The 14,086-nt window shown below is 43.8% G+C and overlaps 1 protein-coding gene across 2 annotated transcripts in view; it reads right to left on the bottom strand.

Annotated features, from left to right (window-relative positions):
* Window positions 1-1,385: 1,385 nt before the first annotated feature.
* Window positions 1,386-14,086, bottom strand: part of crim1 (cysteine rich transmembrane BMP regulator 1 (chordin-like)) — a 116,763-nt gene continuing 104,062 nt past the window's right edge. The window contains exons 10-18 of one of the 2 annotated variants that reach the window (XM_029729836.1): window positions 12,935-13,056; window positions 11,792-12,004; window positions 11,316-11,531; window positions 9,758-9,979; window positions 9,229-9,417; window positions 7,053-7,169; window positions 6,060-6,250; window positions 2,176-2,282; window positions 1,386-1,542 (exon numbers count right to left, since the gene is read on the bottom strand). In XM_029729836.1, the coding sequence (XP_029585696.1) occupies window positions 1,494-1,542; window positions 2,176-2,282; window positions 6,060-6,250; window positions 7,053-7,169; window positions 9,229-9,417; window positions 9,758-9,979; window positions 11,316-11,531; window positions 11,792-12,004; window positions 12,935-13,056 (1,426 nt within the window). In that variant the 3' untranslated portion in view covers window positions 1,386-1,493. Of the gene's footprint in view, window positions 2,283-6,059; window positions 6,251-7,052; window positions 7,170-9,228; window positions 9,418-9,757; window positions 9,980-11,315; window positions 11,532-11,791; window positions 12,005-12,934; window positions 13,057-14,086 lie in introns of both variants that reach the window. The other variant, XM_029729835.1, reaches the window with a different exon arrangement.

Below are 14,086 nucleotides of genomic sequence, written 5' to 3'. Positions count from 1 at the left end.
CAAAGAGCTCAATTTTGGTCTCATCTGACCTCAACACTTTCACCCAGTTGTCCTCTGGATCATTCAGATCTTCATTGGCAAACTTCAGACAGGCATGTATATGTGCTTTCTTGAGCAGGGGGACCTTGTGTGCGCTGCAGGATTTCAGTCCTTCACGGCGTAGTGTGTTACCAATTGTTTTCTTGGTGACTATGGTCCCAGCTGCCTTGAGATCATTGACAAGATCCTCCCGTGTAGTTCTGGGCTGATTCCTCACCGTTCTCATGATCATTGCAACTCCACGAGGTGAGATCTTGCATGGAAACCCAGGCCGAGGGAGATTGACAGTTCTTTTGTGTTTCTTCCATTTGCGAATAATCGCACCAACTGTTGTCACCTTCTCACCAAGCTGCTTGGCGATGGTCTTGTAGCCCATTCCAGCCTTGTGTAGGTCTACAATCTTGTCCCTGACATCCTTGGAGAGCTCTTTGGTCTTGGCCATGGTGGAGAGTTTGGAATCTGAATGATTGATTGCTTCTGTGGACAGGTATCTTTTATACAGGTACCAAACTGAGATTAGGAGCACTCCCTTTAAGAGTGTGCTCCTAATCTCAGCTCGTTACCTGTATAAAAGACACCTGGGAGCCAGAAATCTTTTTGATTGAGAGGGGGTCAAATACTTTTTTCCCTCATTAAAATGCAAATCCATTTATAACATTTTTGACATGCGGTTTTTCTGGATTTTTTGTTGTTGTTATTCTGTCTCTCACTGTTCAAATAAACCTACCATTAAAATTATAGACTGATCATTTCTTTGTCAGTGAGCAAACGTACAAAATCAGCAGGGGATCAAATACTTTTTTCCCTCACTGTATGTATGTGTAACTCAGTGGAAAAGGCTTACAGAAACAAAGTAGCACTTGTAAAGCATATGCTCCTCAAGAAATACACTCACTTCATCCTGCCTATATCAACCTGGACCCCTTTATTCTTTATCCAAATAAAAGACACCATTGTTTGGAGTGAGTGAAAGTTAGAGTCAACTTGCCCTTTGATGTTAAATACATTTAGCCAAATTATGATGGAGATTTGAAAATGACGAGGAAAATAAGAACATCTAAGAAAAATCAACAGATATTAGAAATCCAGACGACTGACCAGGGAGAACAACAGCCTGGTGATGGAGCGAGTGACGCTTCTTCTTTCTGTCCACTTCCTTTCCAACAGGTGACGTTCAACAGGAAAAGAAAAGACAACAAGCCAATTTTGACGTTTTCAAAGGGGGGGAGGAAAAGAGGAAGGAAAGAAGGGAGGAATAGTCCAGCTTGAACAGACCTGAGAGAGGTGCTCAGTTGAGTTCTGTCTGTGATGGGGTCTACGGTGTCTGACCTCTCTTTTTTTCCTTCGTTCACTCTCTTTCGTCTGAGCGCCACATGAAGTCCGGCAGTCGTCAGTCCGTCCTGCCATGGCTTAGCTCAGCTCAGACAGGCCACAGCGTTCCTCTAGCCTCTCTCTCACAGGGGTGTGATTTTTATTTGACAGACAGTCAGAGGAGCTTTGGTTCTAAAAGTTCAGTGTTCAACAGAAAACAATAGCTTGGATTATTCGGTTTATTTCTTCAAAGGCCTTTTTCAAGGAAGCAGGAATGCAGGAAAATACCATAGCTTGAAAAATACCCAGTTTGTCCTAATCCCAAAGATTCATATCTAACTTTACACACACACACACACACACACACACACACACACACACACACACACACACACACACACCTGTAACACTCACAATCTTTTTTATAATAATAATCTAGGGAAAGTCTAGATTCTGGTTCTCCCATTGTGTCATCATAATCCTAATTCTATTCTATTTTGTTTGGTTTGTTATTAATCTTGAGGACATTGTCAATTGTCTGTCTGTTCTTTTTTTTTATTTGGAGTGATCGTTGCTAGTTTGCTAGTGATTTTGTCATCTTATAGGTTTGGTGACATTTGTCTGTCTGTGGTAAGTCATAGTTGTTGTGACGGTACTGTAGGTAAGGTGCTCTCTCATTCTCTCTCTCTCTGCTTTTGGCTGCTTCTGACTGCTGAGTACAGGACGCGAGGCGAGGCCAGTCTGTCTCACTGAGTCTGGTAGAAGTTGTCGGCCTGCAGGTTGTTGAAGTTGTTTTGTTTCTGCATGCTGTAGTAACCGCTGTACCTAGAGTCAGGGTCGGCGATCCGGAGCATGCTCTGCGAACTGTCCACCTGCACCTTGGTACCTTTCTGGCAGTCCACATACACCAGCTGGTTGTTGAGGCAGGTGGGCTATAGAGGACACACACACATTTAGTTACCTCCACAGATAACAATCTAGTTAGGCTCAGAGCCTTAGATATGGATTTTATTTGAATATTCATACTATGTTATATTTCTTATTAAGGCTCTGCTCAGGCTGTATACATAGAGTATTTACTATGTCATTACTATATAGCTAGACAATGTAATCATTCTATGTAATAGTCATATTTTTTTTACATTCAATTAGTTCTATATTCAAAAGTAAAGACATTGATCACGTATGCTTCTCCATAAGCTGCTGATATGATATTACCACAGGAATATAAACTATACTACAACAACCACCCACAGGCTGCAGTAAAGCAGGACAGAAACCATCCAGGCATACAGTGCATTCGGAAAGTATTCAGACCCCTTGACTTTTTTTTAAACATTTTTGTTATGTTACAGCCTTATTCTGAAATGGATTAAATAAAACAAATCCTCATCAAATCTACACACAATACCCCATAATGACAAAGCGAAAACAGGTTTTTAGAAATGTTTGCAAATTTATTCAAAATAAAAAACAGAAATACCTTATTTACATAAGTATTCAGACCCTTTGCTATGAGACTCAAAATTGTGCTCAGGTGCATCGTGTTTCCATTGATGATCCTTGAGATGTTTTTTAACTTGATTAGAGTCCACCAGTGGTAAATTAAATTGATTGGACATGATTTGGAAAGCCACACACCTGTTTATATAAGGTCCCACAGTTGACAGTGCATGTCAGAGCAAAAACCAAGCCATGAGGTCGAAGGAATTGTCCATAGAGCTCAGAGACAGGATTGTGTTGAGGCACAGATCTGGGAAAGGGTACCAAAACGTTTCTACAGCATTGAAGGTTCCCAAGAACACAGAACATAATTCTTAAATGGACGAAGTTTGGAACCCCCAAGACTCTTCCTAGAGCTGGCTGCCCGGTCAAACTGAGCAATCGGGGGAGAAGGGCCTTGTTCAGTGAGGTGACCAAGAACCCGAGCTCCAGAGTTCCTCTGTGGAGATGGGAGAACTTTCCAGAAGGACAACCATCTCTGCAGCACTCCAACAATCAGGCCTTTATGGTAGAGTGGCCAGACGGAAGCCACTCCTCAGTAAAAAGCACATGACAGCCCACTAGGAGTTTTCCAAAAGGCAACTAAAGGACACTCAGACCATGAGAAACAAGATTCACTGGTCTGATGAAACCAAGATTGAACTCTTTAGCCTGAATGCCAAGCGTCACATCTGGAGGAAACCTGGCACCATCCCTACAGTGAAGCATGGTAGTGGCAGCATCATGCTGTTGGGATGTTTTTCAGCGGCAGGAACTCAGAGACTAGTCAGGATCAAGGGAAAGATGAACGGAGAGATCCTTGATGAAAACCTGCTCCAGAGCACTCAGGACCTCAGACTGGGGTGAAGGTTCACCTTCCAACAGGACAACAACCCTAAGCACACAGACAAGACAACGCAGAAGTGGCTTCGGTACAAGTCTCTGAATGTCCTCGAGTGGCCCAGCCAGAGCCTGGACTTGAACCCAATCGAACATCTCTGGAGAGACCTGAAAATAGCTGTGCACCGACACACCCAATTCCAACCTAAAAAAGCTTGAGAGGATCTACAGAAAAGAATGGGAGAAACTCTCCAAATACAGGTGTGCCAAGCTTGTAGCGTCATATCCAATAAGACTCAAGGCTGTAATCGATGCCAAAGGTGCTTCAACAAAGTACTGAATGAAGGGTCTGAATACTTTTTAAATTTCTTTATTTCACCTTTATTTAACCAGGTACAGTAGGCCAGTTGAGAACAAGTTCTCATTGACAACTGCGACCTGGCCAAGATAGAGCAAGGAGTGCGACACAAACAACACAGGGTTACACATGGGATGAACAAATGTACAGTCAATAACACAATAGAAAGCCGTAGTGGCCGTAGTAGAAGGCCGTAGTGGCGAAATAATTACAATTTAGCAATTAAACACTGGAGTGATAGATGTCCAGAAGATGAATATGCAAGTAGAGATACTGGGGTGCAAAGGAGCAAAAAAATAAAAAATAACAATATGGGGATGAGGTAGTTGGGTGGGCTATTTACAGATGGGCTCTGTACAGGTGCAATGATCGGTAAGCTGCTCTGACAGCTGATGTTTAAAGTTAGTGAGGGAGATATAAGTCAGATTTTTGCAATTCGTTCCAGTCATTGGCAGCAGAGAACTGGAAGGAAAGGCGGCCAAACGATGAGTTGGCTTTGGGGGTGACCAGTGAAATATACCTGCTGGAGCGCGTGCTATGGGTAGGTGCTGCTATGGTGACCAGTGAGCTGAGATAAGGCGGGGCTTTACCTAGCAAAGACTTATAGATGACCTGGAGACAGTGGAATTGGCGACGAATATGAAGCGAAGGCCAGCCAACAAGAGCATACAGGTCACAGTGGTGGGTAGTATATGGGGCTTTGGTGACAAAACGGATGGCACTGTGATAGACTACATCCAATTTGCTGAGTAGATTGTTGGAGGCTATTTTGTAAATGACATCACCAAAGTCAAGGTTCGGTAGGACAGTGAGTTTTACGAGGGTATGTTTGGCAGCATGAGTGAAGGATGCTTTGTTGCGAAATAGGAAGCCGAGTCTAGATTTAATTTTGGATTGGAGATGCTTAATGTGAGTCTGGATGGATCATTTACAATCTAAACAGACACTTAGAATATGTGGACAACTACAAATACCTAAGTCAGAACCGTCCAGAGTAGTGATGCTAGACGGGTGGGCGGATGCGGGCAGCGAACGGTTGAAGAGCATGCATTTAGTTTTACTTGCATTTAAGAGCAGTTGGTGGCTACGAAGGAGTGTTGTACGGCATTGAAGCTCGTCTGGAGATTTGTCAACACAGTGTCCAAAGAAGGGCCAGAAGTATACAGAATGGTGTCGTCTGCGTAGAGGTGGATCAGAGAATCACCAGCAGCAAGAGCGACATCATTGATGTATACAGAGAAAATAGTTGGCCCGAGAATTGAACCCTGTGGCACCCCCATAGAGACTGCCAGAGGTCCGGACAACAGGCCCTCCGATTTGACACACTGAACTATCTGAGAAGTAGTTGGTGAACCAGGCGAGGCAGTCATTTGAGAAACCAAGGCTGTTGAGTCTGCCGATAAGAATGCGGTGATTGACAGAGTCGAAAGCCTTGGCCAGGTCGATGAATACGGCTGCACAGGACCTTGAGTGTGGCTGAGGTGCACCCATGACCAGCTCGGAAACCAGATTGCATAGCGGAGAAGGTACGGTGGGATTCGAAATGGTCGGTGATCTGTTTGTTCAGTTGGCTTTTGAAGACTTTAGAAAGGCAGGGTAGGATATATATAGGTCTGTAACAGTTTGGGTCTAGAGTGTCACCCCCTTTGAAGAGGGGGATGACCGCGGCAGCTTTCCAATCTTTAGGGATCTCAGACGATACGAAAGACAGGTTGAACAGGATAGTAATAGGGGTTGCAACAATTGCGGCGGATAATTTTAGAAAGAGAGGGTCCAGATTGTCTAGCCCAGCTGATTTGTAGGGGCCCAGATTTATGACTTATGATATTTCCATTTTCCATTTTTTTTAATAATTTTCTAAAATGTCTAAAAACCTGTTTTTGCTTTGTCATTATGGGGTATTATGTGTAGATTGATGAGGGGAAAAATACATTTATATTTAATCCTTTTTAGAATAAGGCTGTAAGGTAAAACAAAATTGAAAATCCTTTCCAAATGCACTGTAAATGTGGGTAATGTCTCCCCCTACCTTAGTGGGGGTGCGATAGCAGAGCACGGGGATCCACTGCTTCTTCTGGTTGACGTAGAGCAGAGCTGTGATGGTGAACAGCATCATGACGATGGGCAGTGCCACCCATGCCACAGAGTGCAGTTTGGTGTCCTCACTGGGAACTGGGGTCTTCCCATCCAGATAGGGCATTTGGAGACTACCAAAGTCCCCTGTGACAAAGGGAACACACAAACATTATGAGACTCAAACCTTTCTTTATCATGGGATGTTGGCATGTTTATATATAATCCTCATACCGTTGGTAGGTGCGGTGTAGGATTTCAGAAAATACTTTTTTATGTCTTAAAAAACTGCTGTAGTAACCTCACGTGGTATGTGTATCAAATTCATAACGTAAGTGTGCTAGAAACTAAACAATAATGTGGTATCCTCCCAGCAACACTAGACATGTTTTGGCATAGCAGAGTTATGGGGGATTGAATCAGTCCCTAGGTTGCAGTTAAAAGGAAAGAGCAGACTCTGCTCCTGGATGAAGAGTTACATATGGACGCCTGCAAAAACATTTAGCAGCTATAGCAGCACCAACGAGACAGACACTCCAGATTTCTCTCCCCCACTGCACCTGCTAAAGATGGGGATGTGTCAAGTATATGTGTGTGTGTGTGTGTGTGTGTGTGTGTGTGTGTGTGTGTGTGCGCGCGCGCGCGTGTGTGGTTTTACTATCCATATGTGGAACAAAAATCCTCATATTCGGACAAGTGGGGACATTTCGCCGGTCCCCACAAGGAAAAGGGCTATTTTAGGCTTAGGGGTTAGGTTTAGAGTTAGGATTACAATTAGTGTTAGATTTAGGATTACGGGTTAGGTTTAGGGTTAGGCGTTAGGGTTAAGTTAAGGGTTAGGGAAAATACCATTTTGAATGGGAATCAATTGTTTGGTTTGTGAGTTGGGGAGTAGGAAAGCTTTTTTAGCAGCATGACAGACCAGGAAGTGTTTGATTTGAACACTGACCTCTGAACTGGGGCATGATGTCATTCTCACTGCGTGTGGGCCAGGCAGGCTGGTTCCTGTCTCCATGCTGGTCTGTCTTCTCGATGGGCACGTTGGTGGGGGCTGGTGCGTACATCTCTATTAGGTAGCATAATATGGAAACACGTGGTTAGGTAAAGACGAGAGAGAGAGAGAGAGAGAGAGAGAGAGAGAGAGAGAGAGAGAGGAATAATAATGAGAAGAGGTATTGAAATAACAGTGAGTGGTGAGTGAGGGACCTTTGGCCTTTTATTAATTGAGCCCGACTCTGAGAAAAGAGGGGATGTTATGCATTTCATCTCCACCCAATCACATCTAGGGATTCAATTACACTGTCTCATCTTCGTCTGCCTTCGTCTGCCCCAGCTATTGTTAGGGTCCACAACCACAGCTGCCGTTATGGGGGCAGTGGAGCAGACCTAGGGTTTGTTTTCTTTCAAATACATCAAGCTTTACTCTAGTCTGCCTAGAGTGCCAGGTGGGCGGGACGTTCACTTTCGCCACTACTCTATTGGTTCCATTAAGTCAGCCAAGCTCAATCAAGAGTAGATAAATCATTTGAAATGATTTCTAATAGTATTTGAACTCAGCTGGTGTGAATTACGGGCAGTGGCGTTCTCCTCAGAGCTCTGCTGTGAGTTTCATAATTACACTACTGCTGCAGCTCATCGATCCAGGGCCGAGCAGTGACATAGAGAACAGAGAGGGAGCTATGATCAATACTATTATCTAGCCATAGCAATGCATGTTAATTCACCACACAGCCCAGTAAAACCCTAATCCCTCCATTCAACTATTCATATCAATAAAGGTGTGTTTGCTGTGGTTGTCCTCCTCAATTACTCAACTCATTACTTAACAGTCAACCAAATAAATATTTGAGGGACATGGTGTGAATACATAGCAACATCAATGGGAGGACATCTGCACTCTTTTATAGTCCTTCTTTCAAAGTAGTGAAGGGAATATACATAAGGGAAAATCAACTAGGTGCTATGCCTTCTAGCAGAGTGGATCTAACCTTCCACAGAGTTGTATTATTTTCCAGAGAAAGCATAGTTGATTGTCCCTTTTATACCATGGCTATAATTTAACACATTTGCTGCTAGAAATGTGTTCATTTGCAGGTAGAAATGTGTTCAACATCCACTGAAGTAGCTAGCAAGTTTACTAGATAGCTACAGTGGATGCCTTGGTAACCAACAGGGGCAGTTCTGGAGGGGGGGGGGCAGTGCCCCTGTGACAACAATTTTGGACCCCCTTGTGCCCCCCCTAAATGTGGAGTATGAAATAATTTTTACATAACACATTTTTGCTATCGTTCTTTTTTTACATCCATTATTAGACAGTGGCAACGATGATGATTATGAACATGGTCTTTTGCCTGCTAATGCCTGCAATGCAGTGAAGAAAACGATATGACAACAATAACGTCTAATGTAACTGGCCCCTCTAACAGTACAACTGGCCCCAGCTTGGCCCCTCCAGTTGAAATGGTCTAGAACTGGTAACCAAACAAACAGACTTGCTCGTTTAGCTAACCAAATCTTCAGTCCTAGCTTGCTATTATTCAACAATGCCAATAATGTTTTCACTTCGACTTTTGCTTTCAAAAGCAGCTCAAATATAGAACATGTAAGAATGAACTATAGCCATTGAATTCTACTGTGCTGATACGTGGTTAGGTAGGTAAAGAATACATGGGTGTGTTGTAGGGAAATAATGCATGCTCTAGAATGCCTTTCAAGCCAATCAGAAATGAGTATTCAACAATGCTATGTTATTAATAGCATTATAAACTGTGTGGTTCGAGCCCTGAATGCTGATTGTCTGAAAGCCGTGGTATATCAGACCGTATACCACAGGTATGACGAAACATTTATTTTTACTGCTCTAATTACGTTGGTAACCAGTTTACAATAGCATTAAGGCACCTTGGGGGTTTGTGGTATATGGCCAATATACCACACCCCCTCATGCCTTATTGCTTAAGTAATATTGATGACCAGACAATTCATATTTTGCAAGGGAGTGTGAATGCGTGTGTGTGTGTGTGTGTGTGTGCGTGCGTACGCGTATGTGTACTGTATGTTTGAGGGGGAAGGAATTCATTAGAGGCAATGAGAGTGAACGGCAACAAATACACACACACACACACCTGAACACATGGGGCAGCAGCTGCCCTCCACTATGGTGGGTTGGTGGCATGGCAGGGCGGGGCAGCTGACAGTAGAGCAGAGGGTCTGTCCCTGAAGGCAGTAGCAGTGTGTACAGCTGTCTATGTCCCAGCGCTCCTCGTCTGCATATGTCTTCCCATTGAAGTGGCACACGGCTCGCGGTGTGGCATCTGTCAGGAGACACGGGAGAAGATCAAATAGGATCAACCTCGGGGACAGGTAAACATATGGAAGATACTCATTCAGTAAACACGCAAACACATACACACATACACACACATGCACGCCACCACACACGTTTGTTTTACCATCCTTGTGGGGACCAAACAATTTGTTCCCATTTAAAATCCTATTTATTCCCTAACCCTAACCTTAACCTAACCCTAACCTTAACGCCTAACCTAACCCTTAACCTAACCCTTAACCTAACCTTAACGCCTAACCCAGGTAGGTCCAATTATCTGTGTGTGTGTGTGTGTGTGTGTCCCTGCATGTGTGTGTGCAGCATACCGAGGCAATAGGGGCAGCACTGTCCTTTGCGTAGCACGGGCCTATTACAGCCAACGGGTGGGCAGGACTCTGAGAAGCAGCTGATCTGTCCGTCCAGACACACACAGCTGGAGCAGGTGTTGGGCTTCCAGGACTCTGCTGCCAGGAAGATGTCTCCCTCCTCGTTCCTGCAGTAGCTGGGCATGCTGTCATTACTGGGAGACTGGGGAGTGATGGGCTCGTCTATAGAGGAGAGAGGGACAAACACACAGTCAGGGTCAACTGACTGCACTCAGTCAGGTATGCTTTCAAAGATGTGTTCTTTAGATGTGACTGTAGCTCTTGGAAGCCAACAGAGCACCTAAGAACTGGTTCACCTGACAAGAATACATGGGTTGGATTCCAGGGCTTAAAATATTGATGACATTCAAATGGTAGAATGTTCATCTTTGCGTCTTTGGTATATTCAGCTAAAACATCTCAAACAAACAGCTTGAAGATGCAATATGTAACTTTTTGGGCGACCCGACCAAATTCACATAGAAATGCGAGTTATAGATCTGTCATTCTCAATGAAAGCAAGTCTAAGAAGCGGTAGATCTGTTCTATGTGCACTATTTCTATACTACAATATTTGTGGTTATGGAAAATATATTTCCCAGCGGTTTAGATGGTCCAATGATTCTCTACACTATACTTGCCTGTTTTGTCACAAACTGAAATTAGGTGAACTATTAGAATTTTAGCAACCAGAAAAGGCGGAGCGATTTCTGCATAGTACATCTTTAAGCGATGGAAACAAACCAAAATATCCATGTGAGAGTTGAGTTGGTGGCCTTCCAGGCATCTCTGTGCTGTTACACTGTTTTACTCTGACAGAGGCCCAAAGCACCCCTGTCTGTTTCATGTTTGGTTTGCTATGTCTCCATTTTCTCATGCACTAGTCATGTCTCGAGTTCTATAACTTATGCATTATGCACATTCTTTTTTTTTTCTCCTCTCTCCCCCGCTCTCTCTTTCCCCCGCTCTCTCTTTCCCCCTCTCTCTCTTTCCCCCTCTCTCTCTCTCTTTCCCCCTCTCTCTCTCTTTCCCCCTCTCTCTCTCTTTCCCCCTCTCTCTCTCTCTCTTTATCTCTATCTCTATCTCTGGCATAAACATCAGGCCACCCCTCTAGTTTGTTATGCCAGGCATACTATCGTTGTGCAGCCGTATTGTTGTGTTGGAAATAGAGCCAAGGAAAATAGTAAACATTACAATAGCAGCTCTCTCAATGCCAGGTCTGTGCAGCTATAATTTACTTTAGGACCTCAGCTCAGTTAAGACAATCTTGAGACACTATCCCCCTTCACATTCATCTCTACCATATATATATATATATATATATATATATATATATATATATATATATATATATATGGCTTAGGGTTTAGGCTGCGTTTAAGCATAATGATAAGGCTGCCGTTCTCTATTATAAAATAATGTTATAGTTGCCACACAGACTCAGATACTGTATATAGAGACTCAAAGACCCATAGTGTTTCAAAGCCAACTTGAGTAACCAACGGCTACTCAAACTCACCTGGGCAGTGGGGGCAGCAGGAGTCTTGCGTTCTGATTGGGCTCTGGCAGAGCAAGGGCGGGCACACCTCTGTCTCACACAGGACACGCCCACTGTGACAGGTGCACTGGGTGCAGGCGTCGATGTTCCACGTCTCCCCCTCCACAAAGTACTCTCCCCCCGGGGCCAGACACACTGACGAGTCCCCCAGGTCTGGCTTGTGGGAGCTGGGCTCATCTGAGGGAGGAGAACAGAAGAGTGAGCACAGGGTTAAAGGTGAAACATATTGGAAACAGCTTTTTCATTAGTATGTACTGTATTATCAACAGTATCTACTATGAAACAATGAAGATGGGAAAATCGGCAATATCTTTTCAGAAGAATTTCAGCTTCAAGATGATTTCAAGTAAACACACCAACTATCCTTTCTAAGAATAGACTACTACAAGTGCACAGTTGTTTTTCCTTACTTCATTAGGTTGTTTTAGGCTCCTTACCTGGGCAGGATGGGCAGCACTGTCCAGCCCGTATGGCAGGGCTGTCGCAGGCTGGCACGGGGCACGAGATGAGGGTACACATCTCCCTGCCACTGTGGCAGTAACAGTCCCGGCAGCCATCGTGCCAGTTCTCCCCATTCTCATGCCGTCTTCCATCCATGGACAGACATGAGCCCTTTTTCACTGACGGGGCGACTGACGAGGAGCCCTGGTCTGGAAGAGGACAAGTTTTAGAGATACAACTACCAGCATAACCCTAACCCTTACACTATAAAGTACATTCTTAGAAAAAAGGTGCTATCTAGAACCTGTCCCCATAGAAAACCCCTTTGAAGAACCTTTTATGATTCCGTTTTTTCTAAGAGTGTACAGTGTTAGGCGGACCAATCACTGACTGGCTTACAGAATCAGGGGCCAACCAGGAACAAATCATTGTCAGGGAGAGAATAAAAACACCTTGATTAAAATCCTGTCTGAGATTCTGAGCCATACAGGGACGGATGCCCAATTTGACCAATTCAAAAGAAAGACAGATTCAAAACGTTTTTCTCATTAAAAGAGCTATGTTTCGAACCCTCATTCATTAATATTTGACAGGGAGTTCATTATTTAGTGCAAATCACAGCAGAACACAAGAGAAGTATCAATAATAGATCTGTGTGGAGGAGATGACCCCAGCCTGCCATCTGGTCACACCCAAGATGTAACAATATATCTCAAATGGCACCCTATTCCCTATATAGTGTACTACTTTTTACCAGAGCCCATCAAAGGTAGTACACTATAAAGGGAATAGGGTGCCTTTCATGACACATCCTTAGTCATATTCTATACCCTCAACATCCATCACAACAAAAGTTTGGTTCTTTCTGATGGTGAAGGTAGCTGACTATGATGAGAACAATAATAACCAGATGGCCAGTCTGGCAGCAAGAGACTACTCCACACAACTCTCTATGGGTGTAATATGTGAAACAAGAAAACACTGACAGCAGAATAGTTATAAAGTTTAGGTACAGGTAGTGGTTCTCCAAGTCTGACAGGGGAAAGAGAGGAGAGAGTTTGGAGAACTTTTTTATTTTATTAGCAGCATCTAAATTATGAACGCAAAAGTATCAAAGGTTATCAATAGATGGCACTCACCTCTGCACTGGCACTTCAGGCAGCCCACCTCGTCCTGCTGGAAGCCCATTGGACAGGGTTTGTCACAAGGTAACTCTGGACACTTCTTACAGCGGCAGATATCACAACCATGCTTGTTCTTTCTGATGGGGTTAGAGGAGAGAGAGAGGTTAACATCACTTATTCAAAGGTTAGAAAATATAGGTACTAATTTACATAGTATATGCTACAGTATCGGAAATGGAGAGCCTATAAAATCCACCTTTGCTGAGTGTGACGGTCCATGTCCACTAGGGATGATGTCAGGTGATAAAACAAAGGCCATTCATTTTCATTGGAAGAAAAGCGAAGTGTCTGGGGGACCGTTGGACGATGCGAAAATGGCGTGGGAGCGTGAACAGAGCGAAAGCTTAACTTTATGCAAATACTCAGCGATATCACGGCGCAATACACCAATCGAAGCTCACTATAGCTTCTAGCCCCTGCTACCTAGCATGCTGTTGGCTTGCTAGTAACCACATGACGAGCCACTCTGGACGAAGCTAGCGTGGCTACGCGAAGCATCACTGGTTATAGATCACAGCCGTGAGGGTAGCCAAAATGGCCGTCACGGTGGGTGTTGCAGTGAGGAGTCAGAAAAGACATCGGTTTTTCTGCCAAAGGTTTGGGCTTTTATAGGCAATGTTGACAATAAATAGGCGCCAAAAGTGCTTAACATACGTACAAAGAGCAACAATAGGAAGAAGAGCAACATAAGTCACTGTACTGACCTAACCCAAGCCTCAATAATGCCTGAGCTGCGGGCAAGTAGGCCTACAGTATAGCCCAACTTTCCCGTCTGTCCGGCCAAAACAGGATATGAAAGGTTTAAGAATACATTGTACCCATAATGCATTTCATCATGGAACACATTGTACCATTTCACACTTCACTCCTCCCCCGGGAAAAAATCAACATGTTTGCATGAACCACAACACAGTTGAGCTCTTGAACACCCTTCCGTTTGCCTGTCACAATCTCTGACCAGGAAACATGAAGGACCCCTCTACAATCAGCCTACGAGAACAAATAAAGTAAGCATTTACATTTCTTTAGCTTAACTTTATTGTTAATGATCATTAGTGATCACTTTGTAGTTATACTTTTAATCAACAAATGCAGCTCAGTATTCAA

This window comes from Salmo trutta, chromosome 33, assembly GCF_901001165.1.
Source record: "Salmo trutta chromosome 33, fSalTru1.1, whole genome shotgun sequence".
Taxonomy (NCBI): domain Eukaryota; kingdom Metazoa; phylum Chordata; class Actinopteri; order Salmoniformes; family Salmonidae; genus Salmo; species Salmo trutta.
This window is presented reverse-complemented; position numbering and strand designations above follow the sequence as displayed.